Source organism: Heloderma suspectum, chromosome 6 (genome assembly GCF_057233095.1).
Source record: "Heloderma suspectum isolate Gila_16-S chromosome 6, 16-S_ref, whole genome shotgun sequence".
Lineage (NCBI taxonomy): Eukaryota > Metazoa > Chordata > Lepidosauria > Squamata > Helodermatidae > Heloderma > Heloderma suspectum.
The window spans coordinates 74,152,878-74,173,400 of record NC_139463.1 but is presented as its reverse complement, the minus strand read 5'-3'; the positions used below and the strand labels follow the sequence as shown (position 1 = coordinate 74,173,400).

At 42.5% G+C, this 20,523-nt stretch overlaps 1 protein-coding gene across 22 annotated transcripts in view; it reads left to right on the top strand.

Annotated features, from left to right (window-relative positions):
- Positions 1-20,523, top strand: part of CCDC47 (coiled-coil domain containing 47) — a 40,186-nt gene that overhangs the window by 3,235 nt on the left and 16,428 nt on the right. For 12 of the 22 annotated variants that reach the window (XM_084804940.1, XM_084804924.1, XM_084804932.1 and 9 more), the window contains 4 exons: positions 12,541-12,803; positions 14,613-14,720; positions 16,643-16,817; positions 17,965-18,086. In XM_084804940.1, coding sequence (XP_084661066.1) covers positions 12,546-12,803; positions 14,613-14,720; positions 16,643-16,817; positions 17,965-18,086 — 663 coding nt within the window. In that variant the 5' untranslated portion in view covers positions 12,541-12,545. Of the gene's footprint in view, positions 1-125; positions 241-3,529; positions 3,551-12,540; positions 12,804-14,612; positions 14,721-16,642; positions 16,818-17,964; positions 18,087-20,523 lie in introns of those variants that run through there. The other 10 variants (XM_084804918.1, XM_084804936.1, XM_084804934.1 and 7 more) reach the window with 2 other exon arrangements.

Below are 20,523 nucleotides of genomic sequence, written 5' to 3'. Positions count from 1 at the left end.
CTCAACTGGCATGGGCAACAGCCAGAGATGATGGGAGTTGAAATCCAGTGGCATCTGGAGGGCCACAGGTTCCCCACCCCTGTCTTAAGGGATACAATTGACTGCTTCCCCTTTTCTCCTGCCAGTCCTAGGTGGGGGCCTTAAGCACCCCACAGCTTCACTCCACAAGGATTGGACTTCGCCGCCCCTAGGCTTGAGGCCAATGGCTACCACTGTTGCAGCCCTCCTTTGAATGTGCAGGTCAGTCCTATGAACGCTGGTTGCTTCTCTGCACACTCCCCCCCCCCCCATCCCAGTACCCTTTTCATTTTCAGGAATGGTACTGAAAATAATAAAAAGGCAAAGAGTTTAAAATCCAGAACGGTGTTTTAGATATGTGGGGGAATGTGTTTATATATAAACTATATTGCATTGGGAGGTGGGGAGAGGGAAATATGATTTGATGTCGGGACTGAAGAAAATAGTTAAAATTCTTGTCTCTTACAGTCAGGGCCAGAAATATCAGAGCAAGGATAACTGTTTTGGCAGTTGGCCTCTGTACACCACCACATTGAAGTTGAAAGGAAACACACCAAGATGGGAGTGAAGTCAGGACTTTCAGCTGTAATTCAAGGGGGGTGACAGAAGCGGGGCACTAACCATTCAGGAAGTACAGCCAGTGACATACACCCCCCCATTGCTGGTGGCTCATAAGTAATGGAACAAATGGCTGACAAGCAGCTGCATGGCCAGGTGTGGCCTGTTTCCTGGGTACCCCATTACCAATCAAGCAGATGAAAGGCCTGGAGGTGGTTCTGAGTGTTACATTCACATTTGGTGGCTGTTCACTGGAACTCCCAACATGAGGTCCAAAGAGGTGTCCATGTGAGTGAAGGATGCCAACATTAGGCTGAGGAAACAAACTAAACTCATCAAAGAGGTAGCAAAAACAGTGGGAGTGGCCAATACAACAGTTTGGAACATCCTGAAAAAGAAGGAATTAACTGGCATGCTCAGCAACAGCAAAAGGTCTGGCAGACCACAGAAGACAACTAAAGTGGATGACCACAGAATTCTGCTCATGGTGTAGAGGAACCCTTTCACAACATCTAGCCAGGTCAAGAACGCTCTTGCGGAGGTAGGCATGTCATTGTCAACATGTACAGTCAAGAGACAGCTTTATGAATGTAAATACAGAGGCTTCACAACAAGGTGCAAACCACTGGTAATGCTCAAGAACAGAAAGGCCACATTAGCCCTTCCTGAATGGTTAGTGCCCCACTTTTGTCAAACCCCTTGAATTACAGTTGAAAGTCCTGACTTCGCTCCCATCTGGGTGTGTTTCCTTTCAACTTCAATGTGGTGATGTACAGAGGCCAACTGCCAAAACAGTTATCCTTGCTCTGATATTTCTGGCCCTGACTGTATATTACATCTCTAGGAGTCCCTGCAAACCAGGTGTTTGGGATGTTTGTAACCCTGGGTGACAATAGAACTAGAAACAATCAAAGTGCCAAATCTCTTTGGACATAGAAATTTAATGCTGGCTTCTTGGAATCTGACATTGGTGTTTTTTCCCAGCCTTCCATTAGGTTTATATTTCAACTAACAGTTTTTGTCCAAGTTCACTTAATATGGGTTAGTTAACTGCTACAGCTCTTTAACCACCAGTCATATTCAGACATGGAATTAAAGCGTAAAAGGAGTGTAGATAATTTCCTAATGCATGCTTAAAGTTGAGACATTTGATCTGTAAATTTGAGGAGGGGGACAGGATACTCAGATGGGCTAGAGAAAAGGATACAATACACTGTGTAAACTAGGCATGGGCAGACTTCAAGCTCGTAAGAATCTAGTTGTTGTTGTTGTTGTTATTGTTGTTTTACTACAACCCAGTGGTCTACGAATGAGTCAGATGCAAAAGGGTGGCTCAGGATAGCCAATTATCTACTGCTCTCCACTAGCAATACACCTGCATATTTTTTAAATTACATTTCTATCCCACCTTTTTTCTTCCTAAAGGAACCCAAGGTGGAGTACATAATCCTCCTCCCCATTTCATCCTCACAACAACCCTGCGAGGTAGGTTGGGCTGAGAGTCTTTGACTGGCCCAAAGTCACCCAGTGAGCTTCCATGGCCGAGTGGGCAGGGAGATCCAAATTCAGGTCGCCACTTGGTTGTGAAGCTTGCTGAGTGACTTTGAGCCTGTCTCTCTTAGTCTAACCTTTCAGGGTTGTTGTGAGAATAAAATTAGTGGATGGTGGGAGAACCATGAGCTACTTGGGAATAATTATAACTGCAGTAATAATATACAAGTATAAATCTACATCTAACAGCCTAACTTAGGGTGGAAAGCATTTTTTTTGTTTATATTAAACCATTGGGAGTAAGAACCCCCTGCCACCCTACTGTAATCATAGAATCATATTATCATAGAATAGTAGGGTTGGAAGGGGCCTACAAGGCCATCGAGTCCAACCCCCTGCTCAATGCAGGAATCCCAAGTCAGAGCATCCCTGACAGATGGCTGTCCAGCCTCGTCTTGAATGCCTCCAGTGTGGGAGAGCCCACCACCTCCCTAGGTCATTGGTTCCATTGTCGTATTGCTCTAACAGTCAGGAAGTTTTTCCTGATGTTCAGCTGGAATCTGGCTTCCTGTCACTTGAGCCCATTGTTCCATGTCCTGCACTCTGGGATGATCAAGAAGAGATCCTGGCCTTCTTCTCTGTGACAACCTTTCAAGTACTTGAAGAGTGCTGTCATATCTCCCCTCAGTCTTCTCTTCTCAAGGCTAAACATGCCCAGTTCTTTCAGTCTCTCTTCATAGGGCTTTGTTTCCAGTCCTCTGATCATCTTTGTTGCCCTCCTCTGAACCCTCTCCAGTTTGTCTGCATCCTTCTTAAAGTGTGGTGCCTAGAACTGGACACAGTACTCCAGATGAGGCCTAACCAGTGCAGAGTAGAGGGGAACTAGTACTTCCCGGGATTTGGAAGCTACGCTTCTATGAATGCAGCCCCAAAGAGCATTTGCCTTTTTTGCAGCCACATCACATAGTTGGCTCATATTCAGCTTGTGATCAACAACAATTCCAAGATCTTTCTCGCTTGTAGTGTTGTTGAGCCACGTATCCTCCATCTTGTAACTGTGCATTTGGTTTCTTTTTCCTAGGTGCAGAACTTGGCATTTATCCCTATTAAATGTCATTCTGTTGTTTTCTGCCCAGCGCTCCAGTCTATCCAGACCACTTTGAATTTTGTTTCTGTCTTCCAAAGTATTGGCTATCCCGCCCAATTTTGTGTCATCTGCAAATTTGATCAGCATTCCCTGCACCTCCTCCTCCAAGTCATTAATAAAAATGTTGAAGAGCACTGGGCCCAGGACTGAGCCCTGCGGTACCCCACTCGTTACCTCTCCCCAGTTTGAGAAGGTCCCATTGATAAGCACTCTTTGAGTCCGATTCTGTAGCCAACTGTGGATCCACCGGATTGTTGTTTCATCTAGCCCACTTTGAGCTAGTTTGCTCATCAGGATATCATGGGGCACTTTGTCGAAAGCTTTGTTGAAGTCAAGGTATATGATGTCTACAGCATTCCCACGGTCTACAAGGGAGGTTACTTGATCAAAAAATGAGATCAGATTTGTCTGGCAGGACTTGTTTTTGACAAATCCATGTTGGCTTCGAGTAATCACGGCATTGTTTTCAAGGTGCTTCCAGATGGATTGCATTATCATCCGCTCCAGAATTTTCCCAGGGATTGATGTCAGACTGACTGGTCTGTAGTTCCCAGGTTCCTCCTTTTTACCCTTTTTGAAGATAGGGACAACATTAGCCCTCCTCCAGTCATCTGGCACTACCCCTGTCCTCCATGATTTCTCAAAGAGAATAGACAGCGGTTCTGAGAGTTCTTCTGCCAGCTCCTTTATTACTCTAGGATGCAATTCATCTGGCCCTGGAGATTTGAACTCATTCAAAGTAATTAGGTGTTCCTTGACCATATGCCTATCGATCTCAAGCTGCAATCCTGCCCCTTCAGCCTGCACTTCGCCTTTGCCAGGGGGGTCATAGACCCTCTTTGGGAGAAGACTGAGCCAAAGTAGGAATTGAGCACCTCTGCCTTTTCTTTGTCATCTGTTATCATTTTGCCATCCTTATTTAATAGCTGAACCACCATTTCTTTCCTCTGCCTTTTACTATGCACGTAGCTGAAGAAAGCTTTTTTGTTGCTTTTAGCATCCCTCGCTAACCTCAGCTCGTTCTCAGCTGTAGCCTTCCTGACGCCATCCCTGCAATTCTGTGCTACCTGCCTGTACTCTTCCTTTGTTACTTGGCCTTCTTTCCACTTCCTATATGTGTCCTTTTTTGTTTTCAGGTCATCCCTAAGCTTTTTGTGAAGCCACATTGGCTTCTTCTGTTGTCTTCCACCTTTTCTTGTTGGAGTTGTTTGTGATTGTGCCTTGAGAATTTCCTTTTTTAAAAGCTCCCACCCATCTTGGACTCCTTTTCTCATTAGTGTCACTTGCCATGGGACCTTACTGGTCATTGTTCTGAGTTTATTAAAATCAGCTTTCCTAAAATCCAGGTACGCATTTGACTGCACTCGGCTTTTGCTTCCCTTAGAACCAAGAACTCAAGTGCAACATGGTCGCTTTCCCCCAGAGTTCTTGTAACTGCTACTTTATCCACTAAGTCATCTCTGTTGGTTAGGATCAAGTCAAGGATAGCCGATCCTCTAGTTCCTTCCTCTACTTTCTGTAGGAGGAAGTTATCCACCACACAAGTCAGGAATTTCCTGGAGGGGCCATGTTTTGCAGAATTTGTCTCCTAACAAATATTGGGGAAACGGAAGTCCCCCATTACTACTACATCATGCTTCCTTAAAACATTGGCTATTTGCTTTTCAAAAGTTTCATCCTCATCTTCTCCTTGGTTGGGTGACCGGTAGTAGACTCCGACCACCAGGTTCCTTTTATTCTTTGCTCCATTTATTTTGATCCAGATGCTCTCGATGGGGCTACCAAGCTCATCCTCCTGTATTTCTGTGCAGAGATATGTATTTTTCACATACAGTGCAACCCCACCTCCCTTTCTGTTCCTCCTGTTCTTTTTGAACAAGTTATATCCTTCAACTGCTGTATTCCAGTCATAAGAGTCATCCCACCAAGTCTCAGTTATACCTATCAAGTCATAATTTCCCTCCTGTATTAAGAGTTCAAGTTCGTTCTGTTTGTTTTCCATACTCTGGGCATTAGTATATAGACATCGAAGACCATGTGCTTCATGGCCTGGCTTTTTTCCTACATGTGTCTGAAGACTATTATTGGGCGCTATCAGAGCTGTTCTCTCCGTTGCAGTGCATGCGCCTACGTCCATTGTTACCCCCAACATTACATCTCCCTTCCCCGTAGGATTCAGTTTAAAGCCCTCCTGATGAAGTTCTTCATGCTGTGGCCAAACACATTCTTCCCATCCTTTGTGAGGTGCAACCTTTCCCTTTGTGAGGTGCAAATTGGTAATCATCTACCAATCTACAAGTAGATCCTGATCTACTTTCTGCCCACCCCTGTGTGTTGATAGGGAAGAGCAGAAGCATCAGACATATTTAGGTTAGGGTTATCACAGGCATAAGGGTTATCCACGGTGGCTATGTGGGTAACCTTAACCCTTGTTAGTTTCACCCGTGGCCTAACTTTTAATTTTTTTTATAGACCTAAGGCTAACAGTGGCAATGTTTCTTCATCTCATTCCCTTTACTGGCTGGAGGGGAGATTAACACCCACATGTTGTTGCTCCAGTGTTAGAATTTCAGTACCAAAATCTTGGAAACTGGGCCATACATGGCAGTTACTAGCAGCACTGATGGGCAAAAGCAGTGTTTCTTCATCACATCCACCTTATGTTTTTTTATATACGTGTGTGTGTATTTGTGTGTGAATTTATATCCTACATATCCCAAAGGCTTAAATATACTACCATTCTACTCCTTCACTGCTAGAAAGCTAGTCATTATTATGTTTTATTACTACAGCTGCTGTCTTAATGTTTGTTTTATTGATGTCTGTGCTACAAGGCAGGTTGGAGGTGGACCGATATACAGCAGACCTAATTCAAACTCCTGATCCACTGTGAAGTTCATTTGGTGGCCCCTTGGTCTAGTTATGCTTTCTGCCTAACCTTCTTCACAGGGCAATCGTGAGGAAAATATAGAGACTGGGATTTGGTCATTTTTTTTATTTTTAAGGCAACTGCTGCTCTGCGCACTTGGGCTAGTTTGGAATTCAGGGAGGGTGTGCCAAAAACAAGGTAGCAGCCTTGTCCTCCTTTGTGCAGCCTTGTGTATTTCTCAAGCTTGCCTGGCTATAAAAATGTAGCTGGCTGGTGGAATGGAGGGAAGTGCTCTGGTTGCTACTGCTAATTTTAGATTGTGTGACTGAGACTGCATACCTTTTAAGGAGCTAAACCTTGTAACTGGAATAGGGAAAGGTCAGTGTTGCAAGTGGCAGGTACTGACAACAGGTAACAACCAGTGTAAATGCATAATGTAACCTTAACAAGGGGTCGTGAGTTCCCTGTGGCACTGTGACGTTGGGATTTGCAGATGAGTGGAGCACCTTATTTATTACAATAAAGTGTTGCCAAGTAACAGCACGTAGGCAGGCCTGCTTAGTAGTGGCACCCACACTCTGAAACACACTCCCAAATGTTGAGAGGCAGAAAGTGTGTTGAGCTTTAAATGCCTCTTGAAGACATGCTTGTTTACACAGGCTTTCACTGACTTGTAATGGATTATGACTCCGCTCCGTTTGTCTTGTAACGTTTTTAAGTATTTATTGTTTTTATTGTTCTTTCACTATTTTTATTGGTTTTATACTCTATTTTAAAAATGTATTGTGAAGTGCTTAGAGATCTTAGGGTATTAAGCGGTATAAAATAGTATAAATACGTGAAGTACTGCCTTGTACAGCAGCTGTGCTGTATTGTGACCTTTTGCACAATGCAGCATGGCTTCTGCAGCCTTTTAGAATTCTTAACAAGTGTCAACAAACATTTTGGTACACTTACTCTGGTAGACATTTTAAACTGAGATTTTAAAAAAATGTTCGACAAGGTCCACCATTAAGGGCTTCTACGGGCACAATCCTATGCCTGTTTAGACAGAAAAAAGTTGTAGTATCATAGAACAGTAGTTGGAAAGAGCCTATAAGACCATTGAGTCCAACCCCCTGCTCAGTGCAGGAATCCAAGTCAAAGCATCCCTGACAAGTGGCTGTTAGCCATGCTGGCTAGGGAATGCTGGGAGTTGTAGCACTTTATTCTGTCTAAACATGCATAGGATTGCACCTAAATAAACCTTTTTCCTGGGTGGGGGTGAGTAGAGGGTGATATTCATGGATATTGTCAGTGAGCTTATATGTTCACTCTGCAGCAGCAGCGAAAAAATGCAAATTCCACACTGGGGTAATTGGTAAGAGAAATGTCATAATACCAGTAAATAAATCTAAGCTGTGGCCATTTTTGGAATGCTGTATGTAGTTCTGGTCCCCCTTCTGAAAAAGGATACTGTAGAACTGGCAAAAGAGCGGGAAAGGGCAACCAAAACATTCAAGTGGTTGGAGCATCTGTTCTGTGAAGAGAGGCTGCAATGTTGTGGCTTTTTAGTTGAGAGTATAAAAAGACCCCAAAGGAGGAAGAGATGATAGAGACTGATAAAATGACGATTGTTATAGAGTATATATTGAGCATGTTCCATGACAATAGGGACACCAAGGTGAAAAATTAAAATGGTGCAAGCTGACTAAAGTGGGTATAATTGTTTTGTAGAGAAGTGTTTGAAGATCAGTAATTTATGCATGTTCAACCTGTGCCCTGGCCATATTATCAATCAGAGAGGTTGAATGAAACATCTAACAAAGCAGTATTCATGGACTAAAGAGAACCAACATATTAAAATATGGATAGTAAAGACAAATAAGTAAGTTATACTAAACATGCATAATGGTATTCTAAAGAGGGCAGATAGGACTCTCTCTTCAATTAATACGTTTTTAAAGAAATGAACAAGGAGGGGTGAGCATTCTATATACTGTAAATAATAGTGATGCCATTATCCTAAAACATGCCTAAAGCTTTTTAAAAACAGTAACCAGTGCAAAGAAAACGCCTAGTCATTGTAAACAGAGGTTTCATGACTTACCTTGCCACAGTACTTGTACTTATTTTTTTAACTTGTCTCCAAAATACATGATGATGGAATATTTTTCATAGTGGCAGAATCACTGCAACTCAGTAAAAGAATGGATAGAAAAATAATGCTCAACTATATGAACACTGTGTCTGATTGAGCAAGGCTGCCCTTCATGGATAAAAGGCAGGTTGCCCAAAGGAATTATCGGCAGGTAGTGTTTCTGGCTTCCTGTCTATGGTGACAGGAAGACAGGGAGAAAAAACTCAAGTCCTAAAAGAATCTTTTTCATGTTTGACTTGATCTTGCTTCATGCACAGCCCAAAAGAAAGTGGTCAGTCTCCCATATTAGACCACCAATCACAAGACCATAGCTAGTATCCTGCATTGAGCTACTACAACTCTACTTGCAGGTATACCTAGGCTGTAATCCAATACACACTTACCTGGGAGCAAGCCTAATTGAACGCAATGGGACTTGCTTCTGAGTAGACATGCATAGGATTGCACTGTTAAAGATGGCCAGCAAACAGCAGTGCACAATTATTCTGTTAGTGCACAAGATGATCCCATTACCTGTACATTTACTTCTGATTAAATTAAAATATATAGAGGAAAATGAATGGGTGCAAAACCCTGTGCACTGAGTGTAGTTTACAGGGAAAAATAGTCAGCTGCCTAAGATTGTACATGGAGGGAATATGCATATAATTACACTAAATGCAGAAAAGGATGTCCAAAAAAAGATTCTGTTACTGAAGTCATTTTGAATGTTTCAGACAATCTATAATATTTAAAGCATTCTTACTCCGCCCTTCAGCTGAAAAAGATTCCCTGAGTGGCTTACAACGATCAGGTTTGCAATCTAAAAGAGTCAACATGAAAGGAAAAGGTTTTGGGAGGAGGGAGGCATAAAGCAAACTCTGGCACTAGTTCTTACTTAGTGGCAAAGTTCTTATAGCCTTTCTTTCTGGCAGGGATGGGTGAAGCAAGCTCCATGCAATTGTTCCTTTTCTGTCTGATGTATGGGCCAGACTGGTCTCCCTCTTTCTATGATGTTTGTCCTGGGAGGCATGGGGTGCATTTAACCTCCCAGTGGACCTTGGTCCTCTGGCCAATGGATGGAAAAATAATGCGTGGCTAAAAGGCAGGTAGTCCAAAGGAGTTATTGGCAGGTAGTGTTTCTGACTGACTGGATGCTATGGTGACAGGAAGATAGGGAGAAAAACTCAAGTCCTATTGTGCTCAAAAAAAGGATTTCCCTCTCCCCCACCCTATAACACCCTCTTCCCTTTGTACATTTAAGTAACATAGAAGTGTGGTACAACAGTAGTCCGGTGTTGCCTGTATGAAACCTCGGAAGTGGTTTTCTGATCTGGGAGTGTTCTTCTAGCATATGGGCATGTCTTAAATTTTAAAGAAGCAAATTGTACAAGTTTTGCAACATGACCACCATCTCCTATTTATGGAAGTGATTTGCAAAACAACATGCAACCACAGCCTGCAGATCATGCTAGTATGTCTGTCTATAGCTGAAAGCATGTTACCTACTTCTGCATTGCCATCTTAAGAGAAAATAAAGCATTTTAGGCAAGGGCGTTGTTAGAAATGGACTCACCTGGGCAAGGGCCCCAGATCTTCTAAGCTATGCCCCAGATCTTCTGAGCTGTCCTAATTGCCATTTTTTTTTACATTTTCCCATTGACTTGCACTGGAAAACAGAAATGGCCATAACCTTTTTTAGTTTGTAAGATAAATACATGAAATTTGGAGAACGGGTAGCCCCCATGGAGGTGATTGACACTGCCAAATTTCAGGCAGTTAGGTCCAGTGACTTTTGTGCTAGTCACAGGTAAAATTTGCTTTTTTTTCAAGAAAATCTGTCAAAGCAAAGAGCCATAATTTTTTATGCTTCCACATAAGTTCATCGAATTTGGGGACCTGACAGCCTCTACAGAGCTGAGTGAACCTGCCAAATTTCAGACAGTTCGATCTTTTGTGCTAGCCACTGGTTGCTCCACAGCCTCCTAAATTCCTCTAAAGTTGTTTGTTGTTGAAAGGAGCCGCTTGGTTTAGGGAATTCTCTCTCACTCCCCCGCATTTCCAATCACCATTCTTCTTCCCTCCCCTATCCTGTTCTTTCTTTCTCTTCTTTATTCCACCCAGAGCATACCTTGGGGAATTCTTAAAGAGAATTCTCTTTGGTGGGCAAAAGAAGTTCTGCACTGTATTTTGACTTTATACAAACAGACAAGAAGGTTTGTTTTTCTCCTTTTCCTCACTCAAGTCTTTGAGAAAAGTGGGTTCACATGGTTGCAGAGAAACAAATTGGGGGCTGTTTTGTTTGTCCGTTGCCATTATCCAGTAATAGGAAGGGCTGTCGCTCAGTGGTAGAGCACATGCTTGGCATGTAGAAAGTCTCAGGTTCAATCCCCAGCATCTCCAGGTAGAGCTAGGAAAGAATCTTGCCTGAAACCCTGGAGACAATACTGGGCTAGATGGACCCAGGGTCTGACTCAGTATAAGGCAGGTTCCTATGTTCCTATTAACAGAAAGCTTTAATAAAAATAAGAGTTTTTGGTTTGTTCTTTAAATGGAGCAGAGATAAATACTGCTAATTTATACAATCCTATGTATGCCTACACAGAAGCCCCATTATGTTTAATGAGGCTTACCCTCAGGAAAGTGTGCATAGGATTCCAGCACAAGTTACTTTTGCAGGGAGGATTGCACCCTGATGTTCAGCATGTTTACTCAGAAATAAGTCCTGAGTTGTGAGCATGGTACTGCAGGCTTAATACAGTGCCTACCCAATTCCAGTCTAATGAATTGACTACCCTTTCAGCTCAGTCCTATGCATGTTTTGTCATCTGTGCTTTTTCATTTTGCATGAACTCTAGCTTCAGTGGTGAGAGAAAGCCACCTAGTACATGATCAGAGTTTCTCCATAACTTAGCCCTAGTTTTGAAAACAGACTCATTGGCTGAATCCTGGTGAAGTCTTGGCACAAATGAAATTATGGGGAAGAAGATGCAATGAGAGCTTGTGCATAACAAGGAGGAGGTAGAGTTGCACAAAACAAGACATCTGTTTTTATGAAGAGTTGTTGGAGGATGGTAGGATGAGGAGGGATGGTTGCATGGAGGAGAACAGAATTGGTAGTGGGAGAATGTAAGTGCTTATTGGTGAAAGAAAAGCATGCTGCATATGCTCAGAGGCACTCTGTATTTAAGAACGAAAGAAGAGCCGTGCTGCATAAGACTAAGGTTCATCTAGTCCAGCATTCTGTACACACAGTGGCCAACCAGATGCCCACGGGAAACCCACAAGCAGGACATGAGTGCAATAGCACCTTCCCACCCATGTTCCCCTGCTGCTAACATTGGTGAAATGTAAATAAATTCTAGTCATTCTAAATCCGCATGCATGTTTAATCCTTCAGAAACTTTGCAGGTTTCTTGCCTGGGGGACACCTCTAATGACCTGTGCATTTTCATACAGATTTACCCAAAAGCTTGGGGGGGGGGGAGGTAAAAGCAAATCCTTCCCTCCCCCAAATTGGAGAACTCCTCTTCCACATGAACTGCTGCACTTATCCTTCTGAAACTTTTCTGGTTTCTTACTTAGGGACACCTCTAGGCGGTCTGTAATTTTCAGAGCAATGGTCCACAAGGAAAATAGGGAGATAAGTATGTCCTATTCTGGAGACCTCAAAATGTCAAGGCTACCCTTGCACAAAAACCCTTGTGGCTATCATTCTGAAATTTGGCAGACATAATCTCCTCTGATGGAGCAATGATTCCTGAAGATTTTATCGAATTCTTCCAAGGAATAAAAATGTTATTGGCAGTTCCCTTTAAAAGAAAATCAAAATATAAACACTGCACCTATTTTTCTGACATTGGGCAGGTATAATCCCCTTCTAGGGGGCTACTATGCCTGAAATGAATATCCAGTTCTGACCAAGAGAAATAGTTACAGTTTTTTCCTAATTTCCCATGGTAGTCAACAGGAAGCATAAAGATTCATTTTTCCAAAACTTGACTCAAGTTTGGTGATGAGCTGAAGTGGACTGACTACAAATTGGCCCGAACAGAAGTGGGATGTTTTCCAAAATGCTGAATTGCGGTCTGAGTTGAAGTGGGGTGGGGGGTTCAGTGCACACTTCTTATGTATATATGTATGTGTGTAATCTATACACACACATACACACATACAAACATACCACATGCACCACACCACATATATATTAGAGGTGTGCTTAGACTCATGTATGCAAATTTGTGTTATGGCTCTATGCCCTGGATCTTTTAAGAACCTAGCAATGCCCCTGATTTCAGGATTGAAGATTTTGGTGTCTGTGTCTCTTGCTTTTCCCAGCAAACATGAGAAGTGTGTGCTTCTTCCTGGCTGCTCTCTTCATCCCGTGGGGTCTGTCTTTGGCGAAATTTGATGAATTTGATGATGGAGATGACATTGTGGAATATGATGATAATGACTTTGCTGAGTTTGAAGATGCGATTGAAGATCCTGCCACAGAATCTCCCCAGCGGATTGTTACAACAGAAGATGACGAGGAGGAGACCACTGTTGAACTTGAAGGGCAAGATGAAAGTCTTGACTTTGAGGATGCTGATACACAGGTGATGCTGGATAAAGGGCATGGCTTGTTGTTTTTGGTGTGTGTGTGTGTGGGGGGGGGATACCGATGGAGGAGTTAAGGGACTGACCAGCCTTTTTTCCACTGGTGAACCTGGATTTAATATAGTGCATACTATTTAGATTGTATATAGTATATACTTATTTATTGTTACATTTCTGTACTGTTTTTTCAGAAAAATTTCCAAAGTGGTATACAAAGATAAATAGATTAAAACGCGTAAGACCAATTCAGACAGACAGACAAACAAAAATAATCACTGTAGAAAACAGAAGCAAAATTAATCAGCCAGTCAGCTCAAAAGCCCTGAAGCCTTGAACTGCCCTCAAAAGGACAGCAGGGAGGAGACCATACCAACATTTAAAGGAGACATTCCAAGACACTGGGCCCCCAATGGAAATGGTCTTGCTTTTTGTGGAGGGCTATCTGGAATACATGGTGAAGTATAGATTACAGCTGTACTCCAGAGAACTACTGGAGTACCAAGAACGCACACACTCGTGAACCTGTAGATAAAAAGGATGGAGTGCATAGACTTCGGTTCTGTCCAGGGTAAAAAATGAGATTTGGCAAGCATCCCCCCCATTGTTTAATGTGGTTTTGCAGTGGACTTTGCCTTCCTTACAGAGCAGTCCTATACATGTGTACTCAGAAGTAAGCCCTGTTCAGTTCAACCGGGCTTACTCCTAGGTAAATGGGTATAGGATTGCATCCTACTTACTGCAAATCTGTACCTTCCTTTTGCATGTCGGTTGTATTTGCCAAGCCATAGTATCATGTAGACACTATGGTAGCGCATCCTAACTATCAGATGTGTTCTTGGCAACCCAGTTATGTTCAATTCTCATGCATATTAATTTGATTTAGCCTTCATGTATCTCAACCCATATGATTGTGTGTCTGCCACCTCCTTGGTCTGTTTCATCCACCTGATGGAGAAGGCTGTAACTTATGAAAGTTCACAGTGCAATAAACTAGTTAGTCTTGAAGGTGTTACAGGGCTTTGTCTTTCATAAGGGTAGGTTACCACAGGCCTCTGGGCTATCTTTAAAATTGCAAAGGCAGTAGGACAACTGAGTTTTAAAAAGAGGCGCTTCTACAGAGAAGCATCTATAAACTTCAGATATCTGGAGAGTTGGAGTCAATGGCAGGAAATAGAGGCTATATTTTCTTCTTCCTTTTCAAACTGTAGGAGTGCTCTTACATTAACTTCAGCAGTAAAGTACTTTGCCCCTGTATTGTTTGCATAGCCATTCAGTGTGTATTAACTTCACCTCCTTTTTGCATTGTCACTATGCTGAGAAGAAAAGTAGTTGCCTATCCCATATTCCTTTGAATTGGGAAAGGGGCTACGAAAGATGCAGCCTTCTTTTGGCCAGCTGGACAGCCATAGTTGCACTCAACCCCAGAACCATCCACATTATCAGACACTGAAGGAAAACCAATATAAATTACTTCTGGATTTTCTAGTAGTCATTTTAACTCCAAATATCAAGCTATTCTGGAAAACCCAGGGAATGCTCTGAAGGTGCATGGTACTGTTTAAATCTAAATCTCAATCTGCTCATCGCCTGGGTGGGAAGCTACATTGGACCCCTCTATGAGCCATGCTGAGCTTTCAAAAGAAAGACTGATTTATAAGAGGAGTAATAAATGACACAGTCCAATGTGAATCCTACAGTTTAACACCATGGCCAGTGGTAGCTCTAACCGTGAATAGGGATGCACTCAGAGTAGAAGCCTGTTTTATTGAAACAACTGACCCTTCTGTATCTTTTGCTTTTTATTGTAGGAAGGTGATACAGAGAGTGAGCCATATGATGATGAAGAGTTTGAAGGTTATGAGGAGAAACCTGATGCATCTCCTGGAAGAAATAAAGATCCTATAACTATTGTTGATGTAAGTGCATGTTATGAGAATTTTACATGTAGCCCTTAATTACATTCGCTTGTAGTATTTCCTAACCTAAACCAATATCATTAAGGCTGCAACTCTATACCCGCTTACATGGCAGTCAGTCCCATTGAACTCAGTGGGGATTACTTCTGAGTAGATGTGTATAGGATTGCACTGTTAGCCTCTTGCTGTGTTAAGTTCTTCTTTTGCTATGCCCCCCCCCCTTTCCACCAAAAGCATATAGATCTTCCTGATGTTAGGTCCTGTTTGAGATTTGTCTCCTATCCAAAGTCATATTTTATTCATTCAAAGAAGCTGTACTGTTTGTCAACATTCTGCTTGAGTAGTTGGAATGTCTGTGGCTATGTCACTTGGCTTACAGGTATTACCAATAATGGTTCTGTCTGTAACAACACTCAACAGAGAAGCAAAATAGGTATGAGGAAACTTTTTGGAATAAAAATGTAACTGAGATAAAACCAATTTTACTACAATGACTAATATAATGTAGAAAGTTTAAAAAGAATTTTAAAGTAACTGATACATCATATATATATATATTTTTAAAAGAGCAATTAATTAACAGTCCAAAGTTTTACATACAAACGTAGTGATAATACTGGTTTCCAAAAGGCTATACTCCTACAAAACATCCAGACCCAAACGCATTTTGACCTGACAGGTTTACATCATTGGGAAAAATTAGAAACCATAATTATAGCCCTTAGCACAACAATCAGTTCATGAGATTAAATCCTCATCATGGAACCAGTGAATCTTAAGTATGCAGATTCTCTGTTTCTCATCCTGTGGTTAGTATCTAGACGCAGAAAAGGGGAACAAAAGAACACCATTCCCTCCTGTTCCAGAGAATAGATTGCTTCTGTTGAAACACGTTTGGGTTTGGATATTTTGCATGAATATAGCCTTTTTGGAAAGCAGCATTGTCACTCTGTTTGTTTGTAAAACGTTGTGCTGTTAATTCATTGCTCTTTTAAAAAAAATATATCAGTTATTTTAAAAATTGTTTTTAAACTTTCTATCTTATATTAGTCATTATATTACAATTTGTTTTATTGTGGTTACATTTTTATTCCTAAAAGTTTCCTTATACCTATTTTGCTTCTCACTTGGCTTACAGGTAACACCATGTTTTGTGTATAGAATAAATAAATTTCATAAAATTGTAGGGTTAGAAGGAGCAAAAAAATATTGAAGTTCAATACTTTTCTTCAAGGCAGGGCTATCCCGAGTTAGCCTCTTACAGCTCAATGCATATAGTTCAAAGCATGCTAAAACAAGTTGTAATAATTTGAACCATTTCACAGATGGAATGAATCTCTGCTTCTCTACCAAGCTACCACTTCCTTCTGTCTCTCAGACCCATCTCTTCAAACCAAGCTTTTCTAGAACACCTACTTGTGTTCATGCTTCTTCTATGATGTGTGCTATGAGTTGTTTCTCCCATGCCACTCGCAATATATCTTCATCATGTCTACAGTTCTTAGGTTGGGCTGTTGTGGTATAATATGTTCTGTATTTGGCCACAAGACAGACCCAGGTTTAAATCCCTTCTGAGCTATAAAAGCTCATTGAGTGGCCAATAACCCTACATCAGTCATTGGTTAGAATGAGATTAAAGTGAGAGGAAAGCACTCTGTCTGCTGAAAAGTATTATAGGAAAAATAAGGCAATAAGCTCTATGAGAAAAAAGGGTTGTGTTGATTTAATTTTTATGAGCTTTTGGCTACTGGGCAGTATTGAAATGAAATAAATAAAGTTAATATTCTATGCCAGGAATTTAGTAAATGATACCCACTAAATTAATGAAAAATTAAGGTGGATTATAACTGGGAGCCAGAGTTTGTGTTCGTAAATAGTTTTTCCCCAAAATGAAATCGTTTAACAAAGTCCAAACTCAACAGGTCCCTGCCCACCTCCAAAATAGTTGGGAGAGTTACTACATGGAAATCTTAATGGTGACAGGTCTGCTTGCTTACATCATGAACTACATCATTGGGAAGAATAAGAACAACCGTCTGGCTCAGGCCTGGTTCAATAGTCATCGGGAGCTGCTTGAAAGTAACTTTGCCTTGGTTGGTAAGTTGTGTTATGAATGGCTAAAGCCTGCCTGCCCTCTACCTCCTCATCCCTTACCCACAGGATCAAAATTACAGAAGAGGTGCTGAAGGTTCTTCGAGTTAGTATGGATCAAAGTGATGTAGTAGTATAATTTAGCCAGGAAGGTGGCAGAGGGGAAGGAGCGAATTAATTAATTTAAGGTAGACAAGATCACAAGAGTGCCCAATACTTGTTGAGTTGGGGAATTGGTCCAAAAGGGGAGGCTTAAGGAGAATGCTAGGGAGAGAGAGAGAGAGCAGAAAGCAGCAGCTGGATCAAAGAGAGGATCAACATAAATGCTGAAGCCACCAAGGAGTAAGGTGGCAATGTCAGAGAGCACAAGGGTCAGCCAAGGATTGTGATGAGGTAGCATGATATAGTGTGTAGGTGCAGAGAGAAGTAGAGTTGTGCAAAATGAAGTCTGAATGTCATTCAAACTTGAGAGGCAGAGGGATGGGGTTTCAGTTGGGAGTGACAGAATTTGGCAAAGAGGCTGTCATCACCACCGTTGCCTTCAGGGTATGTAGGAGGAGAGACCACTTAGGCAGAGGGCAACAGCAGTGGGAAAACCCACTGAAAGGTTTTTTATTTTACTGGACATAGTCCACCCAATCCCAAGGGCCCAGTGTGTTATATTATGCAAATATTATCTCCTGTTCTTGTCCACCATAAGTTAGTTAGCATAACATCTTCTACCACTTCTAGACGATGTAAAGGCTCAGGCTTTCCATAGCTGAGGGGTAGCCATGTGAATGGTTCTTTGCATGTCCTTGTGGACTTGATTTGGTACATAGATGGTATACTTTAAAATGTGACCGGGCCAAATCTTAAGTCATGTTGGAAAGTGAAGGTGATTTCTTGGGTCAGCTGGTGCAGGTCATTTAAGGCTTTCTAGGTTCTCACTAGCACCTAGAAGAGACTGAAAGGCAAAAAGGAAAGTGCAGACACTGGAGTATTGGTGTAAAAGGCTGCAGACAACGTGCTCCCACTGGAAGACAGGCTATAGCGTTTTGCAACAACCGAAGCTTCTGAGCTGTCACCAAAGGCAGCCCTACATAAAGTGCATTGCAGTGCCATCTAGGTATACAGTAATAGCCTCGTTAATTAGCATGTGCTTTCTTTCAAGGGGATGACGGCACAAATAAAGAAGCCACAAGTACGGGCAAACTGAACCAAGAGAATGAACATATTTATAACCTCTGGTGCTCTGGAAGGGTGTGTTGTGAGGGCATGCTTATCCAGCTCAAGGTATGGGAAAGTCTTGAAATGTTGTATGCTTTTAAATATCTGAAAGTTGAATATCTAGGCATATACTTATAGAAATATCTCTTTCTAAAATGGCAGGACCCCAATACAGAAGAAATATTCCACTTACTATTTTCTTGTCTTGTTCCCTTGGAACTAAGAGAGATGTATGTATTAGATTTATACCCCCCACCCTCCAAATACATTATTAAGGTGACTTACAATAAATACTTAAAATGCCATAAAATACCTAATACATTCATATAAGCTAAAACAACTGTATAAAAGCAGCAACCAAATAAAACAGATCAACAAAGTTAAAAATCTAAAAAGCCTAGGAAAATAAAATAAAAGTATTTCCCTGGGATTGAAAAACATCAGAGTGAACACCAGGCAAGCCTCTCTGGGGAGAGCATTCCAAAGTTGGGGGGCCAAAGGCTGCCCCAGATGGCAGGGCCTCTGATGAGCATCTGAAAGGGCAGGTAGGCACATGTAGTAAGAGATGATCCTTCAGCTACCCTGGTCCCAAGCCATGGAAGGCTTTAAATTCAAGACCAGTTGGGCCTGGAAACAGTGGGAGCCGGTGCAGTGCTGCTGTAATAGACTCATAATGCCTGGTCTGCGTTAGCAGCTGTACTCTGAACTAGCTATACTTTCTGAACTGTCTTCGGAGGCAGTCCACATATGCTCCAGTACAGCGGGGGTCTCCAACCCAGCACCCATGTGCTTCGCTGTGCCCATAAGGCCAGGCTGAGGTGCCTGCCAAGCTATTTGCTCTGTAAAAAAGCCCCACTGCTGAAGAATGGCTGGGGGCAGGGGAAGTCCACTTCCCACCAAGGACCCTTGGGGCCACAAGGTCCTTGACGGGGTGACCTTCACCTACACACACACACACACACACACACACACACACACACGCACCATTTTTCAACAGGGGCTTTTCCTCTCCCTACTAAAACCAATGGACAAATGGCTCCATTGGCTTTAATAGGGAGGGAAGAGAGAGAGGAGCCAGAGGGAGGGAGGGAGGGAGCAAGGAAAAGAAAGAGGAGCCAGAGAGAGAAGGAAAGAAAGAAGGAGTGTATGAGAGAGAGGAGCCAGGGGGAGAGAGGGATGGATGGAAGGAAGGGAGCAAGGAAAAGAAAGAGGAGCCAGAGAGAGAAGGAAAGGAAGAAGGAGGGTATGAGAGAGGAGCCAGAGGGAGGGAAGGAAGAGAAATAAAGTAAGAAAGAAAGAGGGAGGGAGGGAAGGAAGGAAGGGAGAGAGAGAGAGAGAGAGAGAGAGAAAGAAAGAAGTAAAGAGGAGCCTGGGGGTGGGGGGTGACAGAGGGAAGGAAGTAGGGAAAGGAAGAGGATCCCGAAAAGGAGAGAGAAGAGGAGGTAGAAATAGAGAAGAAAGAAAAGAGCTAGAGAGAGAAGGCAGAGTGAGTAGCGTGCACACAGGGTGCACATTCGTGCATACACACAAATAAGGACGGTGCTCCCAACATTTTTTGTGTTGCAGCTAATTTGTGGTGGTGCTCAGGGCACTTTTTCAAAATGCCAAAAGTGCCCATGGGCTCCAAAAAGGCTGGAGGCTCCCCTGCATTACAGTAATCTAAGCCGGATCACTGAGGCCAGGTTATCACTGACCAGGTAGGTATGCAGCCTAAGCTGGTAAAACTGTATACCATGGAGGAAACCTGCACCTCCAGTGACATAGGGATCAAGGAGCACCTCCACACTGCAAACCTGTTCCTTCAAAGGGAATGCAGAATACAGCCCCAACCCAAACAGGAGAAATACTACTTGGTTGGGCAGATGAACAACTCAGGAAACTGTTCTGGAGAAATAGAGGCTCAATCCTGTTAGGTTCTCTGCAGCATCAAATTTCATTTCTTCTATACCACGCCTTATCTTCCACCATGAGGGGGCAGGACCTAGCAAGATGAATGCTCTGCTCCCATGGGAAAAGGCAGAACAGTGCCAAAGCAAAGACTTCCAGTCTGTTTCTTTCAAGCCTCATGCATGTGTTTGTGTGGTAAGTGCAAATGGTCCCAGAATGTGGTCTGAAGGTACATGATGCAGCAACTTTGTCGAAGCTAAGCACATCAAGGCCTGATCATTGCCTAGACTGGGGAAGCTAGAAGTAACATCTACCACCTGGGAATGTTATGTATGTCACCTTGAATTCTGTGATGGATGGAAAGCAGGATTTAAATGTAATAAAATAAACAGACAACAAAAACACACATATATTGTAGCTGGGAGCTACAGTAGAGCCTCCCTGCATTACTGGGGTGCATCTTCTGCATGCAATTGACATCTGTAACTCAGGACTTTTCATGGCATTCCTTGAGCAAGTCTGTTGTAATCAGTTGTGGAGGGATGGGCATCCTGTGCCTTCAAGGACATGGCAAATTATGCTAAGTCTGAAGCAGGGATTCACCGTGATCAAAATG